Source organism: Nannobrachium achirus (genome assembly GCF_963921795.1).
Source record: "Nannobrachium achirus genome assembly, chromosome: 14".
NCBI lineage: Eukaryota > Metazoa > Chordata > Actinopteri > Myctophiformes > Myctophidae > Nannobrachium > Nannobrachium achirus.
This window is the reverse complement of record NC_137821.1, coordinates 12,575,369-12,598,648: the sequence shown is the minus strand read 5'-3', so window position 1 is coordinate 12,598,648 and position 23,280 is coordinate 12,575,369. Positions and strand designations below refer to the sequence as shown.

The window sequence follows — 23,280 nt, the reverse complement described above, 5'->3', positions numbered from 1 at the left end:
AAACCCACGAGAACCTTGCAGACGTTTCAAGACTCAGAGTTTTAATGTGTTACTCACTCATACAGTTACAAAGACTGCCCAAGAAGTGCTACTCATGTGCCGAGGTTGGCGAGGCCTGTGATCGAACCCGGGCCCTTGCGGTCCGGTCCTGACGCAGATGCTTTACTGACTGAGCTATACCCAGACACAACACTACACAAGACCTTAGGACAAAAACAATCTAGTTCCATTCTGTTATAGAGGTATCATCAGGGTCCACTGACCTGATGAAGGCCATACCAGGCCTTTCTTGCCATGTATTGAATAAACTCATTTCTACTGTCAACTTTCCAAGTTCCCCACCTCATCTTTGCACTTTTTTGATATATCTATAACGGAATGGAAATAGATTTGTTGTCCTTAGTTAGTATACCCTCTCCAAAGAGCACCTGTTTACAGTTAACTATATCACTCACAGACCCACGCAGCGCTTCTACATCTTTTATTTACTACACAAGACAAGAGAACCACTGATCATATGGTTACAACAGGTTTGCACAGGTTTTCTTGCGTCCAATATCGTTCCACATTTCTCTGCTTGGCTTCGTGAACCCGCGCAACTCATAATAAAGCGGCAGTGAAGCGTTGTGAACAGGCACGTGCACAAATAGACAAAGGGGGCTTGACCCCCTGCCCTTTTATCGTCTGTAAAAAAAGTGCCCTCTCCAGACCATGAATGCAGTTTTCACTATGGTGAAAGAAACGCAAATGCCCTCTTTTCCATGCCATACCTGAAAATCGCCTTGCCAAACTCTCCTGACCTTGAATACAACATCTTCTGCTGAAAGAATTGCCCTCTCTGTGTGGGAATCCACGCCGTTACACCGCAGGCATTGACACTAAGGCTTGCCCACCTGCCCCCGGCAGGTAAATAAAACTTTCGGGCAGGTGAAGTTTGCTTTCAGGTTGCCCGACTGGGCAAGTGCTCATTTGAGTAGGGGACACAACCGTCTATAAACACAATATCTGTCTAAACACCTAAATGTGGCCAGCGCGCTCCGTCTTCTGGTCTGTGGAATGTAACAAGTGTGAAACCACAGACATATTCAATCATAGCTATGTAGGTATTCGGATTTGGAGATATTGTATGAAATGTTTTATCACTCAGCCCCAGAAAGTAAAGAAATAAGTGTTAAATTGAGTGGTAATCAAAATCTTACCTATCATTTTATAATGGACGATTTTTACTTTTCGGGCAAGTGGGCATGACCTTTGGGCAAGTAGAACATGACATGTACTTGCCCGATGGGCAAGTGCCTCTGAGACCTTAGTGTCAACCCCTGCACCACATCTCCAGTATTGCCTTTTTATGCTTAGTTTAGTGTGGTATCAAGTACCAAAAATAGCCGACCTCTAAGCTCACGAGCTTGGAGGTCTGCTATTTTCAAAAAATTGCACCAAAAGGCCCTTTTTTGAAATTTCATCCCCTGCCTCTCTAAAATTCTCTGCACGTCCCTGGCTGTGAACATCGTGCAATGATCACTCGTGTCCGACACGTTGCATAAGAGCGCTTGATAAAAGACCGGCGTCTCCCTGAAGCTACACGAGACGCATTCATGTCAGATCAGAGGGAGAAAGAAGGAGGGGAAAAAAAATAACCGGTAAGTTATTTGATGATCAAAGATGGACAGTCTCTCTCACTCACTCTCTCTCTCTCTCTCGCTCTTTCCCTGGTCTGTAATTATGAGTGCTCAGTGTTGCGCGAGGGGCCGCGCCGACATCACAGCGGCCGAGCCGACAGAGATGCCTATCAGGCTGATATGTGGCGGTACAGGTGGTTTTCGCAAAGCAGATGTCTCCGCGACCACAAATAGCGAGCGATCCTGTGAAACCATGATCTGAGAGAGAGAGAGAGAGAGAGAGAGAGAGAGAGAGAGAGAGAGAGGGAGCATGCAGGGTGAGAGAGAGAGAGATGGAGCGATACGGTGATGTGGGAATAAGTAGGTTATAAGGGGGGACAGGGGAGGGTGAAGAAATATGAAGTAACAGGGAGATTTGACAGGGAAGGGGAGAGAGAGAGAGGGGGGGGGGGTTGTGTAAAGTAACTAAGTACATTTACTCAAGTACTGTTCAGTACAATTTTTCTTTTTTTGAACATTCTGCATAATGAGTACTTTTACTTTTGGTTCTTTTAAGTACATTTTGATGCCAATACTTTTGTACTTCTACTCAGTCATTACTTCACTTGTACCAGACTATTTTCGGCATTGCAGTATTGATACTTTTACTTATAGTAAAAACATATCTGTACTTTTCTCCACCACTGGACAGAGACAGAGACAGAGTCAGAGTCGGAGAGAGAGACAGACAGACAGACAGAGACATGAGAAGGACTTGAAAGTGGAGGGCGACGGGGCAGTATAACCAGAGTGCAAAAACTCTTGTTCTGTGTCTCTTTTATTACCACATGAACCCTATAGCGTCCCTCTGGGAATGTCATGATGATGGACAAACATTTGGCAAAAAGAGGGGGAATATTAGGTGAAAAAAGCCTATCTACTAATCCAGTGTTTCTCAAAGTGGATTCCAGGGACCCTGTGGGTTCCTTTATGGGGGTCTAAATTGACCCATACAAGTCTGTAACTCTGACAGTGTACAAACGGAACCAAATGGACCCTAATGGGTCCATTTGGTTCCATTTGTACACTGTCAGAGTTAAGGGGAGACCTTGGAATTTGAAAGTTTGAGAAACACTGTACTAACCTACGAAACTGTCAAAGCTTAGCAACACAACGCGAGTTTGAAGATCTAGTCTATTTCTGAGGAAATTTTCTTTGTACCTTTTACCAATTATAGCTCGGCAAATAAAAGGTGAATTGATCCCAGTGCATAACGGAGGACGATATCACTATATATTAAATCTCCGCGATACGATTATCGTGAGTGTTTTTTTATCACGATAAACGATAATATGGCTTATCGTTCCATCCCTAGTGCAGACCTCTGAGGGACCCCCGTCAAAGAAGTATGTTGGGGTTTAAGTGGTTAAAAAGAGAGGGAATTAGAGAGAGAGAGAGCGCTCCGTCTCTGAACCGCACGGCGCAACGGGGAGGGGGCGGCGGTGATGGCGGCGTGCGGTTTTTCTACGCTCTCCTGGTTGCCAGGATTTATCCTCCTCCCTGACGCACGGGAGGAAGAAGAAATGTGGGTTCCTGTCCTGGTGAGAGGTTCGGGGATGGTACAGCCCAGGGTAACTAACTGCCTGTGGGAAATCCCTTTGACGTGAGAAATGTGCGTCTCTTTCTCTCTGCAAAAAAGCGCCCGACGCATGATGTATAGTCACCCCCCTGTTTGGGCGATGATCTTATGAACTCTTGGCAGGGACGTCACAAGGGGGGGGGGAAGTGGGACTGAGTTACTAGGGCCCAAAGTGGAGCTTTTTGAAAAACAGCAGATATACGAGCTTGCAGATCTGCTATTTTTGAAAAGTCGTGACAATGTGTGCAAATCTTTGAATATATGTATTTTTTAAGCAAACATGTGTAACTGAAATTTTGAGAAGGGGTCCGTGGCCAAATACATTTAGCCTAATTTTGGGGGTACTTGACGTGAAAAAGTTTGAGCACCACTGACATAGAAACATAGGTTTTTCCAAAAAAACTTCGAAGGATTTGAAATATTCAAAGACTTTTCATGATTTTTCAAAATTGTATATCTGCTATTTTTCAATAGTTAAAGCACAAAATAACGCGTAATAATGCGTTCCCAGTCTAAATGGGTTAAACCCCCTCCCCCTATGAAGAACATTCATGGGGGGCCCACAGTGAATCATGGGGGGCCTGCAGTGAATCCTTGTACCCAGGGCCCAGAATTTGGTGTGACACCCCTGACTCTTGGATTCCATCGCCGCGTCCGGGGTCTGCTGCTACATTTTTGGAGCTGTGTGGAACACAAGCTCCCTATACGTGGCCGTGTGTGTAGGTATGTATGTTTGTATGTGGGTGGGTCTGTCTGTATGTAGCCTCAAGCCTGTGGTGTAGTACCTTTTATGACCACACATGTTAACACGTTGCAGTCCGAAATAGAATGGTGGTTGGTAGATTAGCCGTGAAATTTCTATTATTGTATTGTGATCTGAGACATAATATTATGTTTATAAACATGACCCCGCAGCCCCTCCATCTTGAACAGCGCCGCTGTTTTTTCTTTTTTTTTCCCCCCCAGGCCAGTAACTCACCATGATTTTCTCGATCTCCGTTGGGATAGAATGGGGGTTTTGGCCGATCGTCGATGCCCCCGTGCGTTTCGCGTGCGCGATCCTTTCACGTAAATGTCCCCGCAAATAGTCCATGTGTGACTGAAGAACAGAACTGAAAAGTTTCGCTAGCATAGCCCCAAGCATGGCTGCAGGAGGAGCTCGAGTGTGTAGACAGTAAACGGATGGGTGGAAGGTGCCTTGGAGAAGGAGAGGCGCTGACGTCACCTCTGCTTCATGCACGGTCTGCATGAGCTATCAGTGCACGAGTGGTGACTAGGGAAGGTTAGACGATCGCCGATTTTCGGATCAAAAGCTTTTATTCCGGTTTTAAAGACAAAGTCCGGGAATGTACGACGTGGCTGAGAGTCCCTGGGGGGATGTGCGATATAGTACGGTTTTAACATTAAGGGGCCCCCCTTGGCTTAGAAGGTGTTAAGGGAGGGGCGCTGTTTTCAACTGCAACACACACACACACACACACACACACACACACACACACACACACACACACACACACACACACACACACACACACACACACACACACACACACACACACACACACACACACACACACACACACAGCTCCACTTCGAACAGAGGTTCGATTTTTTTTTTCTTTTCTTCTTATTCTACGTTCTGAGCTATACCTCCCCATTAGGGTGAGAGAGTGCCCTGTAACTGTGTTGGGCTGAGTCCTGGGGGAGTATATATCGTTGTTGTCGGGCAGAAACCAACGGTTTTGGACATATGAGACGATATACACAACTTGGCTACAATGGTCGCGGGCATTTGTCCAAACCACGTTTATCCGAGTTTACCGGTTAAACGTCTCAAACCGCAAAATGTTCAAGACTCAAGAGGGGTTTAATTTGTTACTCACTCATACAGGTAGACTAGACCAGTGTTTCTCAACCTTTTTTCTGCAAGGGCACACTTTTCATGTCCCAAGAATCCATGGGCACACCACCATAATACGGGGGTGTAAATATCGCCAGTGTCGGCAAGAAACCTTGTATCTCCAAGTTTCAAATTTGTATGTTTCTTCGCAACGTAAAGCCCTTCATCATACAAGGCTGTCGCACAACAGTAGTGAAAACAGCAGATCTACAACGCCTCGGAACCTCGAGGCGTTGTGTGCTTGTAGATCGGCTGTTTTCACTAGTTTAAATCGTTTTTAAAATGATAAAGCAAGTTTCAAGGGGCACACTTGACCCTTCTCAGGGGCACACCAAAGGTCCCCAGGCACAGTGGTTGAGAAACACTGGACTAGACAGCAGCAAAATGGTTAATGCCCAATTTCACAAGACTGTGGCTATAACAACAAGAATCAAAATCTTCTCCTGTGTTTCAAATTAAAATGCATCATGTAATTAAGAAACGAATGGAAATGCAGTTCGAGCATAGGTTCACTTGGAAGGAGGAACGGTACGTTACGGCCACCACCTCCATGGCGAACCCACCTTCACCCAACAGACATGCCCTCAAGGCCCAGACGGCACCAATGCAACCCGTTGCAATTCCTTGCAGCAAACAGGTTTTGAGGCAAGTCAAGGCAAGAGTCCTCCACAGCAATGCAACTCCTTGCAACTGCCATTGGGGATGATGGTTGCAAGTGGTTGCCACTCCCTCCCCCTCCCCCTCAAGGATCCCTGGGGGTCCCTGCCCCGGAACCCTCAAGCAATACACCGAGACTCATCATGGTCACTTGCCAAGGCCTAATAGGATTACCTAGGACAACTGTTACCTTGCACTACTGGAACAAAAGTTGTACTGACTCTGACCTCTAACATACTTTTCCCTGAGAGGGTTGCTGTGGCGTATTGCTGTGGCTCCATCTATACTATAATTTTGCGAATGTCTGTCTGTCTGTCTGTCTGTCTGTCTGTCTGTCTGTCTGTCTGTCTGTCTGTCTGTCTGTCTGTCTGTCTGTCTGTCTGTCTGAGTGAGTGTCTGAGTGAGTGTCTGTCTGTCACAGCGTTTCTCCTCAGTGGCTGGAGCAATTGATCTGAAATCGCATCACCATAAGCATATGAACACACCTGACATAACTGTGAAGCCCGTTTGTCACTTTCACAAATCGTATGCTGTATATTAGCATTTTTATGGTGTATCTACTATCTATTCTGCATCTAGCTTGAGGCACATCTATTCTGCATCTAGCATGAGGCAAAATGTTTAACCAGCTCTGTGTGTGTGTGTGTGTGTGTGTGTGTGTGTGTGTGTGTGTGTGTGTGTGTGTGTGTGTGTGTGTGTGTGTGTGTGTGTGTGTGTGTGTGTGTGTGTGTGCAGGCAGGCGGGTGTGTGTGCAGGCGGGTGGGCTGGCCCTCTTTCAGATGTTGTCATGTAGATCGGTACACAGTATCTCTGTAGCCTTTAAACGAACCGGGTATTTCTTACATTGATGCTCCTACATATTATCATGCAAGCACCAGAAAGTTACTTTCCATCCCTCATATACTGTGTGCACAGTGCACACCCCATAACCCACACACTGCACATCATTTCGGAGCTCATATCTTTGAACGGGTAAGGACTAGTTGCTTAAAAAAGGGAAAAAAAATATATATATATATTCTTGATGTATTTTGAACTGAGTACTATACTTGTGTTGCATTGACTAGCATTGACTGTTACAGTATGTGCACTTTTTTTGTTTGGCACTGTTTAGAGATGGACATCGGTATCGGCCGGTATCGAAAATCGGCCGGTATTATATAAAATCGGCCTCAATCGGTGACCGGCCGGTCCTAACGTAATTTCCGGTTTTCCGCCGATCAAAAACAGTACGCAACATGTGGCTCAACGCGCGCTGACCATGCCTCGTCCAAATTTCGCTGCGCAGTTTGTAGACAGTGTACGGTAACCACCGTAACAGCTCGCTTGGGCCGCTGTGACGGTGGTTACCGTACACTGTCTACAAACTGCGCAGCGAAATTTGGACCCGGCTCATTTCACGTTCCGTTTGGCAAGTCGGATGACTTTTGGCATTGAACTTACCGAGGCGCGTGCGTGTGCGTTGTCCTCGCGAACATCGGCGTGGATGACGGTCGGCCACACATGAGATCTTTAGCGTGGAAGTTTAATCCAAACAGTAAATGAAGCCCAATGAAGCTAATGGTGGCATGCCTGGTAGCCTTTGGTTCCTGTTTACAGTTAAGAGTCGCATCTGAATGACGAAACGAGCCGCTGAGCTTGATGGGAAATGTAGTGTTTTTTATTCCCCAGCAGTATGCTGTGTGGACTGTTCTGATACACATTATGAGGAGCTGATTTTCAGTATGAATTGGTTAATGCAATACAATACAGCAGAATGTTATCTCTGCATGAGCTTTCTATGATGATTTTCCAATAAAAACGTTTTTCTTTATAAATAACCTAATATATAATATATAATATTTATATATTTTTTTCCAAAAATGATGTAAAGAGTCAGAGTCGTACTATATTCGGGCTAATACGGTATTCCAGTGTTTAACTGGGGTACTACGAGTACCCCTGGTGATACCCAGAGGTACTGCATGGGATACTGAAGAAATTACATGGTAGAATACCAGCCAACTGAGATGTGTTTTTGAATTTTGTTTATCAGTTGATGATGATTGGTTGTTGATTACTAGTTATTGACATGAAAACTGACTGAATCTTATTGTCAGTGTTGAAAATAAATCTGCTCAGGATGCACTGTTTGAAACTCACTCCATTTCTTATTTGTGATGTTATATTGTTGAACAGGGGTGTTATGCATATAGCCTACCATAGTTGTGGTTTTAATTGCAGTTATATAAGCAAAATGTTGTCTGGGAAAGGGAGTACTAAAAAAATCATGGAAAGGGTACTCAAGCCAAAAAATATATGGTGTATTGTATAATTATTGTTCTTTCTTAGATAGAAAATCGGTATCGGAAAAATCGGTATCGGCAGATCAGAATTTAATAAAACCGGAAATCGGAATCGGCCAAGAATTTTGCAATCGGTCCATCTCTAGCACTGTTTCTTAAGTTGTGCTTTGAGTATAGCTTTTTTGTGTGTGTGTGACGTGTCACTTATGAGCGTTGAATGTTTCGTGGTCACTTTATGTTTATATTATTCTATTTTGTGCTTGCTCTTTGGACTGTACAGTACACTACAGTACTCTTTTTCTTTCTTCCTTGTAACTTGTAACCTTAAACTGCTGTGCTGCCTCTGGGCAACTGAATTTCCCCTGTGGGATAATAAAGGTATCTATCTGACCCCACTTTGAAAACCACTGCCACTTCCTTGTGCGTGGGTGTGTCCCTGTTAGTGGGTTAACAGGGAACATTCACACACATATTTTACACACATTTTAACAGTTTATCCATGTCCACACACACACACACACACACACACACACACACACACACACACACACACACACACACACACACACACACACACACACACACACACACACACACACACACACACACACACACACACACACACACACACACACAGCCAGGGGGTCCTTGGGCTGAAAAAAACGCTGAAGACCCCTGCTCTAGCGACTTTGCTGAAGTCCTTCTGAGTTCTGTTACCTTCCAAGTGGTGCGCAGGTGTAGGTTGTCAACTTGTCAAATGATATTTTCTACCTTACGGTATGTTCCTTCCTACAATAAAATGAGGTCTGTATAAGTGTGGGGGGGCGGCTACGGTTACTGTAGTTTACAGTTTTAGCCGACAGTTTTCTAAGCCGTTTCAGCTTTTATACGAGGTGCCATGTTCGCCGGGGTCAAAAGCGTGTTAAAGTGTTTACGGCCGAGCTGATGTGTTATTAATTGGCCATGGGTGGTTGGAGTTTGCGTGTGATGTGGCTTAGATTTCGGGGCGGTTAGAATGGGTATACATGGTGTCAACATGCTGGCCCATTTGGTTCGGGTTTTAGTAGTAGAACGTTTGGTGGGGGTGGGTGGGTGGGGGACTTCTCCCCTGTCTCTCTCTCGTCGTCGGGAAGCCCACTCCCACAGACCCACACTCCAATGATGATTGAAGTTTAAGAGCTTTCACGTGTCGGGGAGAGATTTTGGAGAGGACCCCCCCCTCTCCCCCAGAGTTGAGGTGACAGTGTGGGCATGTGGGGATGAGGAACCATTCAGGCCTAGAATTATTGAATGCTTTAACCAGTGAAAAATAGCAGATATACAAGCTCACAGCGCGGCACCGAGTGCCGCGCTGCGAGCTTGTAGATCTGCTATTTTTGAAAAAGTCGTCAAAATGTGTGCTTCACATGAAAAGGTTTGAGAACGACTGACATAGTAGTCTCTCAAGAGCAGACCAGTTAAGTGAAAAGAACCTTTCCTTTGACAATGGCAAGCCAGATTGCTGACATAGAAACAGGTTTTTCAAAAAGTCTTAGAAGCCGGGTCAAAATTAGAATTTTCATGATTTTTCAAAAATAGCAGATCTACAAGCTCGCAGTGCGGCACTCGGTGCCGCTCTGTGAGCTTGTATATGTGCTATTTTTCAATAGTTAAAGCATTCAATAATTCTAGGCCTGAATGGGTTAAATTTGGGGGGGGGGACTAATCAAAGTACGCAGGTCTCCCCCACCCCTGCCCCATGTCAATATGCATCTGGAAAAACAGAGAGAGAGATAGGAGGGAAGGGAAGAGGGAAGGGGGGGGATTCTAGTCGCTAGCCAAGCTCAACAAGTCTCGCTCGCCGTCAGAAAAAGAAGAAGAAAAAAAAAAACGTCAGACCCGTGCCAAAATAGCACGCCGTCATGTGGCTTAACGCAAACTGGCGCGGTGCCCGCCGGCCCGCCGGCCCGCCCCGTCTAACAAACACCAGTCCATTTACAAAGCATTTAGCCCCTCTGGACTGCCTCCCTCTCTCCCTCACTCCCCTCTCTCTCCCCGCCCCGAATGTAAACCCAAGCTAGTAAGAAAAAAAACATGCATACATTTGATCCCCAGCCCCCATTGATTGCTGTCTGGGGTAATTGCAATCCATTAACCCATTTATGACTGAGACCGATTCTAAAAACGCCTTCTGAATCCTGATATCGCCACTGTCAGGCAGAGACCTCGTATCTCCAAGTTTCAAATGTGTATGTTTATTTTTTTGTAAATTAAAGCCCTGCATCATATACTAAAGTCGCACAAAAGTAGTGAAAATAGCCGATCTACAAGCACACAACGCCTCGCCATGCGAGGCGTTGTGTGCTTGTAGATTGGCTATTTTCACTATTTGAAGTTTTTTAAATCATTTAAAAAAGGAAGGTTTTGGTTTCCACACGACAATGACAATATACTGTGTACACCAGTTCCATACGATATACTGTACACCAGTTCCATACAAATGGAACCAAATGAACCCTAACGGGTTCATTTATACAACAAGAACCCCAAAAGGCCTTGAAAGATGTAGTTACTAAACGGGGCTCCCGTCCAAAGCGGCTTAAAGAGGGTATAGGATCAGTTTGATGAGACTCCTGCCCCGGCGGCTCTAACAGGCTTAGTGTTGTAGTAATGGGATGAGCCGGCCGGTGTCATCCTGGGACAAAGCAGAGGATTAGACACACTGGAGGGCAGGCCTCGCCCCCAGTGGTGGCCAGGCTTTGTCATAGAGTTGTCATAGATTTCATACATAGCTTCATAGACATGTTTGACAGCACTATCTATTATCTATATTTAAGCCCTTAGACCTTCAACACTTAGTTAACTTTGACTCCGTACTTGGTCTGCTCCTTTTTTTTAAGTGGTGCTAACCGCTCCTACATTAGCCCTTGTCTGTTTGGACTTTGGTGTCTTTTTGTACGGCCAGGGTCACACTGGCCAAGCTTCGCGGGACACTTAAGGACATTGACTCATAAATAGCACTGCTCACTTCACACTGGGTGTGATTTGTTCCCTTTACAGTGTAGAGGGAGCAAAGAGGTTTGGTGTAGAGTCTACACCAAACCTCTTTGCTGAAAATAGCTGATCTACAAGCTCACAAAGCCTTGCAGCGCAGTGCAAAGGGACACTAGGGTTCAAGTGGTTAATGTAAAATCATATCCCACAGATTCGGCGGCCCCCTCTGTAGTAACTCTGAGGACCCCCTAGGGGTCCCGGACCCACTGTTGAAGACCCCCTGCGCCAGAGTCTGGTCCTTTCCAAACATCAGTCTTTTTGGCCCATTGAAAACACAGACCCTAACACACAACACATTTTATTAGCCTCCTCGTTTAGTTGCTCCTTTCCTGTTCACATACATATGCAAATGAAGAAATGACATTAGATGAGACGAGGCAATAATCTGCTATTTTCGGTCCATGTCACCTCACTGGCAGCTATGTATTCAAGTCAGACATTAACGGCCAGGTTTGGGGGTTGGGGTTTAAGGCCTAAACCTCAAGACATAATCCTAACCCCTAACCTGAGTCTTTTCCTAATTGTAAGCTTTAACTCTTTAACTCACCAAATCCTCTGTAAAACCATAAAACAACCATTTAATTCTCGTACACATTTGGATATAAAAGCAGCCTCGGCTGTTGTGAACAGTCACACCATATGTACTCTTGACGTTGTTTGTATTCTCGTTTATTCTGTGTGTATGTCTGTTTGTTTTAGAAGACAGGGAAGCACTTCATGTGTTTGAATCGAAAATGTATATCATTATCCTGTGCTTCACAGAAAAGGATATTTGAAACGATAAAACACCCGTTTCTCTTGTGAGGACCGGGAAAACTGGTCTCCCTCCTCAGAAGTCAAATTCTCAAATTCCAGCTCTACTATACTTTATACTTTAAAAGGAGGACATTTGTCCCACACAAGTATAGCATTACAAGAACACACACACAAGTCCAACCCCCCCTCCCCTCCGGCCAAAACAGAACTGCGCTCTAGTTGGAAGAATGTGTGCCTTACTGCCTTCACAAAAGCACGTCTGTCAAGAGAGACCGCGCCAAATGCCAGGCAGACAGGGAGGACGAGTGGCCTGAGCAGCCACCTGATACGGTGCAGCTGCCGGCCAGAGGCAGCCAGTAGGGCTGGCGAGGAGCCGCGGGCTCTCCTAGAGCCTCCTGCTTTGTGTTATCATTGTACAGGACTCCATTCACTGGGAGGAGGACAGGGACGTGCAGAGAATGTTAGAGAGGGGCAGGGGCTGACATTTCTAAAAGGGCCTTTGGAAAGTAGCAGACCTCCAAGCTCACAAGGCGTTGCAGTGCGACGCGTTGTTGTAAATCCATGCTTCTGTCCTTTATTAACTACATACAAGTAGCTATTTGCCACTATTTGTTTAGATCAAAGTCCTTTGTGATGTTTTCACCATTGAAACATAATGCGCGTGTCGTCGCGGGACCCATACAATAATTCTGGGGACCCATTTGAAAGACCACCTGTGGGTCCCGGGACCCATTACATTCAAAACCTAGCAACATCACTGGGGACCGTACTATGTTCCCCAGGTTCTATGTTCCCCACTTTCTTACCACCTAAACCCAGGGTTTCCTGCAGCACTTTACAGGCCAGGCGCCCCGCCCGGCCAGAAAACCCCCCCGCCCCCCCAAGGGTATTTAAAAAAAAAAAAAAAAAACATTTCTTTTTTTTATTTTTTTTTATATTTTTATTTTTTCAAAAAAACTTTTTGGACCTCCAACAATGTACTAGGCATGATCGCGATCGCGAAATTGCATGTTTAACCCCCATACCAACCCTATCTTTCAAACATGGCAGCCATGTGAAGTTACTTGTGCCTCACTGGCAGGAGAGCAGAGCAGCGCATGCAGCTGCTTAATTGACGGTCGTTAACTTCTTTTGAAGTTCTCTGAGAGGCGAGCCTAGCCTAGGTCAACTTGACAGTGACACAGCTGCACAGCGAGTCGTAGATTGCACAGAGAGAGAGAGAGAGAGAGAGAGAGAGAGAGAGATCTTATTTACTCACAACGACACAAGTAAAGTACAAATACCTGAAAATCTCCTTTGTACAGTATAAGTACAGTAGGCTACTTAAGTAAATCTACTTAGTTACTTTACACCAATGTTGTTGTTTTTTTACTGTGCTGTAGACTTCTATTTATATGGCACGAGTGCTGGTTGATTAACCTGGGGGAAAAAAACAAGTTACACTGTCCTGTGAAAAACGTAGTTATTCAATGTTGAATAAATGTGGATGATAGCATGTAGTTGTGTTTTCCGTCATCATGGGCACATTCATGTGTTTTTTATAGGGCAAAAATAAGAATTAATATTAAAAATTAAATGAATTAATTACTCGAATTCATTAATTAATTATCAAAAAAATTCGCGCGTGCGCCATGAAATCCCCCCCTGGTCAAGACTTTTTCCTGCAGGAAACCCTGAAACCTACCCCTAACCCTACAACTAATGCTGTGAGGTGGGGAACATAGAGAGGGGAACATAGAACCTGGGGAACATAAGGTGGACCCCCATCACTGTGGAGGTCAGCTATTTTCAGTGCTTGATACTAGCACACTGAACTACGCATAATCAATAGTAATAGTACTGTGTTCTATTTGTCTGTCATTCAATGTTATATGAGATACTTCAATGGTTTCCAGTGGAAATAAGCTTAGTCTTTTCATGGGTCTCCTTTTAGTAGACCTTGTACCAGTGAACTGTACCGTCATGAAACTGTACCTTTTCCTATGCAAACTTCTAATAAAGTCTTCAATCAATCAATCAATCAATCAATTCAATACAGGAGATGTGGCCTATGGCATGGATTTCTACACAGAGAGGGCCATTCTTTCAACATAAGACGCTGCATTCAAGTTCAGGAGTGTTACTTTGGACAAGGCAATTTTCTTGAATGCTGCCTTCAGGTATGGCATGGAAAGAGTGGCATTTGCATTTCTCTCACCATAGTGAAAACAGCATTCATGGTCTGGAGAGGGCACTTATTACACATGGGTAAAAGGGCAGGGGCTTGAGCCCCCTTTGGTGTCTATGTGTGTGTGCACGTGCCTGGAGGAGGAGGCGGAGAGAGAGGGGAGGGGGGGGGGGGGCATTGAGGAGCACTTTTACTGCCGTCGTTGCACAGTTTACAGTTGAGGCATTTAGCAGCCGCTCTTCATCCTGAGCGACTCACACTCACAACACCAAGAGTGAATCAGAGGAAGGCAGGGAGGGAAGCGCGACCCCGATAGTCGACAAAAGAGTCAAGTAGAGACGAGCGCTTCAAAGAAACTAGGTTACGACTAGGTTACGAGATAAACACAGGCTTTATTGTCTGAACGATAAGTAACGCAACGAGCCAAGTAACATTCTTAGCAATTGTGGTCGATGCAAAACAAGTCTAAAGAACAAAAAAAATAACATTCCTGACGAGGTCACTGACACTGAACCGTTTCTTAAAATCTCTCGTCTCTGTGTTAATGCGTTCCGCTGTCCTATTGGCTCATGACCTGCAAACCTCTGGCGTGCATATTATATTATCTGCAATGCAGTCACCCTCCACCTGGCACCCAGTGGTGTGTTGTGTTCTAGACTGTTTTGAAGGCATAGCCTACTATAATCTATGATCCGCGGCTATTCGCGTGGCCAGCGCATACGCCAGTGCATAATGCCAATCAGATACGCTACTTTGAAGGTTCACGAGGGCATACGCTTTTCAAAAAATAATTCTTCACAGCGGTGCCATGGCATTGGTCCGAAGGTTCATTAGTCCGAATTTGTTAAGAATACTATGCCTAACTCTAACCCTAACCCTAACCTTAACTAAATTCGGACTAATGAAACTTCGGACTAATGAACCTTCAGACTAATGAACCTTCGGACTTATGGGCAGTCCCCTTCACGGCATACTCTGTATACCCCCGTGACAGTAGGCCTATAGAACACAGCACTGCTGGCCTGGCACCCCCCGATAAACAGTCCCCCTGGAGGGTACAACATCTGACAACTTGGCACTGGTTGGCACTCGCTCCTAATTTTCCCCACATTACTTTGAGTGAACCAATGAACTAAAGTCCAGAGGGGTTTACACTACTACAGTAACAGCTTAACTGTGTGGGCCAAGTGGGTGAATTGCAACACAAAGTGCAGCGTCAGAGAGTTAAGTGCATTATATACAGCGGTTCTCAAAGTGGATTCCAAGGACTCTGTGGGTTCCTTTAGGAGGGTCTAAATTGATCCATACAAGTCTGTAACTCTGACAGTGTCCATTTGGTTCCATTTGTACACTGTCAGAGTTAAGGGGAGAGCTTGAAATGTAAAAGTTTGAGAAACACTGCCTTATGAGCTTAACAGACAGCAGCACAGTGTCAGTTCTCAAACACACACACACACACACACACACACACACACACACACACACACACACACACACACACACACACACACACACACACACACACACACACACACACACACACACACACACACACACACACACACACAGAGCCCAGAGGGGCAGCCAGGGTAGGGCTGTCACAATTATTACATAATCGCCTAATCGTGATTATTTGACATTATCGCAATTATTTTGTCATAATCGTCATAATCGTGAATGTTGAAAAATGTCAGAAATAGTGGAAATAGCAGATCTACAAGCTCACAACGCGTCGCATCGCGACGCGTTGTGAGCTTGTAGATCGGCTATTTCCACTATCAATGTTATTTTTTAAGTAGTAAGTTGTCAAATATGTCAGTAATTTCTTCATGTATTTAGGTTTTGTGTCATATCTGCCATGTGCAACTTCAAAGCCTAAAACCCAAACAGAAATGTAATTATCAATGACAAAAACACAATTAAATCGTTAATCGCCAATTATTTCAATGACAATTAATCGTCATGTAAAATGTCATATCGTGACAGCCCTAAGCCAGGGGTTGCCCCGCCGACCAGGGCCAAGGCAAGGGAACAACAAAACCACGGTTATCATGGTGCGGCGGCGCTGGGTGGACGGACGCCGTAAGAGGGCCGCTATTCATCAGCCAGGAAGACCCGGGGAGTTAGAGAGGAGGGGGGAGTAGGACAGAGAGAGAGAGAGAGGGGGGGGGGGGGGACAGAAGGGGCTGATGATGGTCTCGGGTTGCAAAGGGAGCGACTCTCTACTAGCTCCACCGACTCCATAATACCATAGACAACCAACCACGACCTTAATGACACTGTCAGGAGCCAACAGTCTTTCCACAGTCACTCCACTTCTCCCTCCCTTCTACCTCTCTCTCCTCTCTCTCTCCCTCTCTCCCTCCCTCTCTCTCTCTCTCCTTCTCTCTCCTCTCTCAGTGGCGTCAGTTCAGAAAAAGGTAAGGTATGGCAACATGACTGGTGTCTTGCACGCGCGCCTTCACGCGCGTGCAAGACACCAGTCATGTTGCCATACCTTAGCAACAGGCATGATACATATATTTTAAGAAGTACATTCTATTTTTTTCCCCCAAAATGTCTATGGTTTCTTGGGCTGGATATGGCAGTGGATTCTCTGGAACAGTTGTTCAAGTGCAGCTAAACTTGACATAATATAGTAAACGTGCCACAATTAACAATAATGAATTGCACCTCCTGTGCAGCTGACCTGCGGAACCTGGGAATATACCACTCTGTCAAGATGGGGAGAATAAAAGTGTGGAGAATATAATTATAATACCTTGTTATATTTTGCATTTGTAGTTATTTTAATGTAATTTAACAACATAACCAGCGCAGATAGACAATGAGACATTCATGGATTTATATTTTAAAGTAACTTGTATTCTCCCCCCTGGACCCAGGGTATGGCAGCTGCATACCCCTGCCATACCCAATTGACGCCACTGTCCTCTCTCTCTCTCTCTCCCTCTCTCCCTGCCTCTCTCCCCCTCTCTCTCTCTCTCTCCCCCTCTCTCTCTCTCTCTGAGGGGAAAGTTATTTCATAAGCACTACACAGCCAGCAACGTGCCATTTGCAGTGTGTCCTTATAATAAACGAGCACCGCTTACTAATGTGCGAGTAATTAAAGTGCATTCAGTAGAGTGGACTTTTTCAGATGCAAGATAGCCTATAGCTAATTCAATTGTTTATATGGGCAAACACTCAAAAAGCTAGACAATTATGTCCACATAGGGATGTGGCTTTTAGGTTGTTTGGAGGAATGGGAATGCTTGTCAAAAAAAGATTTAGGTCAAACTTAAACGATTGATTACTTTGAAACAAAAATATTAAAAGAGATACAATAACAATATAATTAAATGGGTGGACAACAACAACACGTGTATTAAACTATAGGCTACTATGTCAAAGGAAGGAATCATATACAGTGGATAAACATCATTACAGAACAATAATGAACATTCTGTGTTAATTATTAGAATAATGATTATTATTCCACAATCCACAAACACAAATATGGGCCAGCCAGCTGTTTGAGAGACAGCAAGGTAGTATAGCCTTGGATCCCATCACAGATGTTGTATGAATGTTGATGTTATGAATTGAGTACAAAGGGACCCCAATGCAAAACAGTTGTTTATCCTTTGCATATCTATGGCACAGAGGTAAAAGTCAGACTCTATCAAATGCATCTATGATCTATGATAGTCTTGATCCAAGGCTGTAGCAGCAGGATAACTGATTTATTCCAAGTTGCGCGCTGGACACATGATGGACGGGGGTGGATCGCACCTTTAAAAAGAATAGCAGATACACGCGTTGTGAGCTTGTAGATCTGCTATTTTTTTCCCCGGACACTTTAATTCATTTCACAACAACTGTTTCAACTCACCCCGGCTGGAAGCGAACAAAATGGGGTCGCTCCTCATGATGTTGATGATGATTCGGTTCAGATCGTCCGAATAATAATCGATTTCCACCCCAGAAACAACAGACAACAACCGAACAAACAACAACCACCTCCTCCTCCAAAGATCCAACCGTGTAAATGCGTGCAGAACCAAAAAAAAGAATCCACCGGGATGTCGGGACAAATGTACAGCCGGCGGGCAGTCACCGACAGCCGGCCAGAGGTTTCTCTAGCTCTCCTTCTCCTGCGGAGGAGACCCGGTGAGGCGGACGGAGGCTTTGCTTTGGATGGAACTTACATGGAACCTCCTCTTTTCCTTTCAAAACTTTGCTGTTTTCTCTACTCCTCCCTCTTTCTTCTTTTTTCTTTTTTTCTTTTTTTCTTTTTTTGTCTACGGTCCCATAGCCCGGACGAACGGTCCGTTAAGGCTCACTGCCATTGGTTGGCTGTGTTTCGTTGGTTGTCAAGGGGAGATGATGATGATTATGATAATAATTAATGTAATAAACCATTATATTAACCCTGCAAGACCCAAATTAATTTCTACTTGCAATTAATTTTAATTTGTTCAACCTTTTTCAGATGGTGTTGTAGGAGTACTTTGGAGAGGAAAATGTAATGTTTTTTTTAAGTATAATAAGGGTAACAATAATAATAATAATTATAATAACTTTAACTTTACATAAATTGAGGCTTTTGTCTGGGAAAGGTATACTCGATGACACACACACACACACACTAACATGTTAACATTGATTTGTCAGTGGTGTAGGCCCATGTTTTTAGATTTGTTTGGATTTTTCATCTTCACTTAAAAAAAATCACACCTAGTTTGAAGTGAACGGTGCCATTTATGAGTTAATTTCATCAAGCACCGCTCGAATCACACCTAGGCTATTTATGAGTCAGCTAATCACAGCAGTTATGGTGGTCCTTGAAACGAAAAGGTTTGAGAACCACTGTGTTATACGCTTAAATGGAGACCAAGCTTTCAGAATCAATGTTAAGGAAGTAAGGAAGTGGCCAATATCTTTCCAATAATGGCTACTGTGAGAGCCTATTCACGACTGAAAAAGTGCAGTCAGAGCCCCCCCTCTCCCCCTCCCCTCCGCCGGCAGATGGGATATTAAACCCCCGGCTGGGTTCTTGTTGCCCCCGGGGACAGGGGCAAACGTCAGCTTATGGTAATGGAGGTAATTAAGGAGTCTCTCGCTCTCTCTCTTTTTCTCATTACTCATTCTCCTCACCTCAAAGTGGTTTAACCTCTATAGAAAGTCTACCTAAAACACATGGTTTAACCTCTATAGAAAGTCTACCTAAAACACATGGTTTAACCTCTATAGAAAGTCTACCTAAAACACATGGTTTAACCTCTATAGAAGGTCTACCTAAAACACATGGTTTAACCTCTATAGAAAGTGTACCAAAAACAAATGGGTTTATACCTTTAAGTGTACCAAACATGGTTTAACCTTTATAGAAAGTGTACCAAAAACACATAGTTTAACCTTTATAGGAAGTAAACCAAAAATACATATCCAGCAAATCCTGGAAAAGATACTTAAGTGCAATATGTGAGTAAATACGTAGTAACTCTCCATCACTGTATGCACCCACCCACACCCACACCCACACACACACACACACACACACACACACACACACACACACACACACATGCCCAATCCGAGTTCAACTTCAGCCAGACGTGCACAAAGGGCACCCACACACACACACACACAGACACACACACACACACACACACACACACCCCGAGTTCAGCCAGACGCACAAAGGGCTCTCTCTCTGTGTGTCTCTCTCTCACACACACACACACGCACACTCACAGTCCGTGCGGTCTGTGTTGATTGCACGGGACAGGCCTGTCAAAACACATGGCGACCTAATCGGCCTCAGAATGCCTCGCAGACTTTATCTTGATTAAATCTTGTTATTGTCTGTCCAAGAAACACGGCCCAACCAAAATACCTCCGGCCCAGGGATGAAGTGGGCAAAGTACGCACAGAAACGACACGGCGTGCAGGTTGTGTGAGTGCTTTGGGGGGTATTTTCATGGGCAAAGTTATAAGGTGGCATTCCATTGCTGTCAGACCAGCGCTGAATGTTTATCGTCGTTGTCGGGTGGAAACCTTGTATCTCCAAGTTTCAAATGTGTACGTTCTTTCGCAATGTAAAGCCCTGCTTCATGATACAAGGCCGTCGCACAAAAGTAGTGAAAACAGCAGATCTACAAGCACACAACGCCTTGTGTGCTTGTAGATCGTCTGTTTTCACTAGTTTAAATCATTTTCAAAACGATAAATGCAAAACTAACGGTTTTGGACATACAAGGTTTCCAAGACAATGATAGATGCAAAACAAATGGTTTTGGACATACAAGGTTTCCAAAAACAACGTTAAGCATTTGCAAGCACAAGAGAGTATAAATGGAACCAAATGGACCCGCAACTCTCAGGGTTACGTTAAGGCTGAGGATTTCTGCTGTGTGCAGACCATATGACCCTGAAAGTGGGATCATAATAACTGCACAACAGGAATTCAGTGGGAGGCTTGCTACGCTCGAGTTAGCCGGACTCTTATCGTGGTGAAATATTGTGATGGAGGGACTATATGGGAGTGTGTGCATGTGTGTGTGTGTGTGTGTGTGTGTGTGTGTGTGTGTGTGTGTGTGTGTGTGTGTGTGTGTGTGTGTGTGTGTGTGTGTGTGTGTGAGTGAGTGTGTGGAAAGTACAGATGACTCGGACAGTATTGCAGCAGATGTGGCGTAAGCGAGGATCCAAGTTGAGGTATGTGTGTGTGTCTGTCTCTGATGTGTGTGTGTGTGTGTGTGTGTGTGTGTGTGTGTGTGTGTGTGTGTGTGTGTGTGTGTGTGTGTGTGTGTGTGTGTGTGTGTGTGTCATTTGTCTATTCGTAGACGCATGAAGGTCCACCTGACCTGGCAGTGTGTGCATGCCTGTGTGTGTGCGTGCCTGTGTGTGTGCGTGCGTGCGTGCGTGCGTGCGTGTGTGTGCGTGCGTGGGCACATCGCACTTGTGCACAGCAGTATCAGTCAGATCTATTTCTATGCGATACTTCTAAGCCTGAGACAGTTTTTTTACAAGTCAACAATGACATCAGTTTTTTGGCCCAACGACGAGAGCAAACCTTTTTTTTTTCTCTCCCTCTTCCTTCTCCTTGTACCGTCTTTGTTATGTGCATTCAGACAGGTCATGACACATGTAATGAATGGTGGGGTGAATCGGGAACTTTCTTTCTTTACGAGAGGAATGAACTTTTCTTTTATTGCAATGACATCCCGACTGTGTCTCTCACCAGCTCTACCCCCAGAGGGGGGGTTCCCCCAAAACACACACACACACACACACACACACACACACACACACACACACACACACACACACACACACACACACACACACACACACACACACACACACACACACACACACACACACACACACACACACACAGGCACGTGCACACATAGACATCAAAGGGGGCTCGAGCCCCTGCGGAAAAAAAAGGGGCCCTCTCCAGACCATGAATGCATGCTTTTACTACGGAGAAAGAAATGCAAATGCCCTCTTTCCATGTCCCACAGCATTCAGGAGACTTGTCTTTTCCGAACTCTCCTGAACTTGAATGCAACATTTCATGTTGAAAGAACGTGTTCCTCCGTCTAGGAATCCACGTTGTTGGCCGCACACCGAAAGCGACGCGTTGAGAGCTTGTAGATCTGCTATTTTCACATTCTTTGCCAAAAGTGCACTTTTAGGACATTTCAGCCCCTGCCCCTCAAACATCCTCTGCACGTCCCTGCACACACACACACACACACACACACACACACACACACACACACACACACACACACACACACACACACACACACACACACACACACACACACACACACACACACACACACACACACACACACACACACACAGAAGACATGGGTTGCACGGACAGAAACCGTTGACATAAATCACAGATAAGGCCATAAATCCCCTCCAACACTCCAACACATCCCCATGGCAAATAATAACACGGCAGCAACAATAGAACCGTCGCGGCGCAGACATGCCCAGAGGCATTCTGGGAAATCCCTCCTCTCCTCTGCAAACTTAACGGCCCAGGATGCTGCAACAACAAAACGCCATGGGAAACAATAAAACAACAAAACAGACAAAACAGACGTGCGGCTCGTACACAAAGACGTGTGCTTGCACGTAATAAAAAAAGGCTTTAATTGTCCAAGCTTACTCCAGTGCCTTCCTTTGTTCTATACACCAAGGGTCTTCAACAGGGGGTCGCCGGGACCCCTAGGGGGTCCTCAGAGTTACTACAGGGGGTCCTCCAAATCTTTCTGTGATAGAAACCTTTTTCTCCTTTTTTTATATTAACCACTTGAACCCTAGTGCCCATATTCGGAGAACCTTAGCCAAAAATAGCAGATCTACAAGCTCGCTTAGATGTGAGCTTGTAGATCGGCTATTTTCGGCAAAGAGTTTTGGTGTAGAGGGGAAAAAGAGCAGACTAAGTACAGAGTGAAAGTTCCAGTTTATTAAAAATGTCTATATACAGTATGGGCATTCCCAGAGGATGCCCTGTTAGGGTACCCCCTATATGCCCATATATGGAGATCCCCAGGCATCAAACCCAGGCCCTAACTTGCCAAGGCCCTGCTAGGCTTTACTAATTAACATATGTTTTATACCCATATAGTATATGGAGATCCGTGTCCCAATGTCATCAATATTAAGGACATATCTTGGAATGCCCATATTTGGTAATGCCCATATATGGGCATGTTTTGACATAACATTGTTGACTATCATGCAGAGGTCTCCATATATGGGTAACTGGTCCGATATACATCACTGGCCATATGGCCAAGAATTGTCGCATGTCGCCCTGAGGCGTCTTACTAGTTAAGTATTGACTGGTTGGTTAAATATCTGAAAACACAAATTGACATCAATCCAAAATACACTGACGACTGTGCTGTCAAACAATGACTCTATATGTAATCTCTGAAAAGGTTGTAGGGGTCCCTGCTTCATCTCTCTCTCAACTAAGGGGTCCTTAGCCTGAAAACATTGAAGACCCCTTTTCTACACCAGTCCTGCTCCTGAGATGCACCGAGCCAGCCTGAAGTGTAAAAAAACATCACAAGGATGCAGCTGGGACGTATCATCAGTGATGTAGCCTGGGGTCGACGGGTGTTTCGGGTCTCGCAACATCATACACCCTCGCCCAGGTGACCCAGCCGGGGTTGATCAAGTCCCGACTTACGTCCCAGTAGCTATCCACGATCAGTCCTATTAGG

At 45.0% G+C, this 23,280-nt stretch overlaps 1 protein-coding gene across 1 annotated transcript in view; it reads right to left on the bottom strand.

The window, feature by feature from the left end:
- The window catches only part of afap1 (actin filament associated protein 1), a 139,718-nt gene extending 121,734 nt beyond the window's left edge, over positions 1 to 17,984 (bottom strand). The window contains exon 1 of the mRNA XM_080741843.1: positions 17,910 to 17,984. Coding sequence (XP_080597969.1) covers positions 17,910 to 17,946 — 37 coding nt within the window. The 5' untranslated portion in view covers positions 17,947 to 17,984. The remainder of the gene's footprint in view (positions 1 to 17,909) is intronic.
- Positions 17,985 to 23,280: the final 5,296 nt, after the last annotated feature.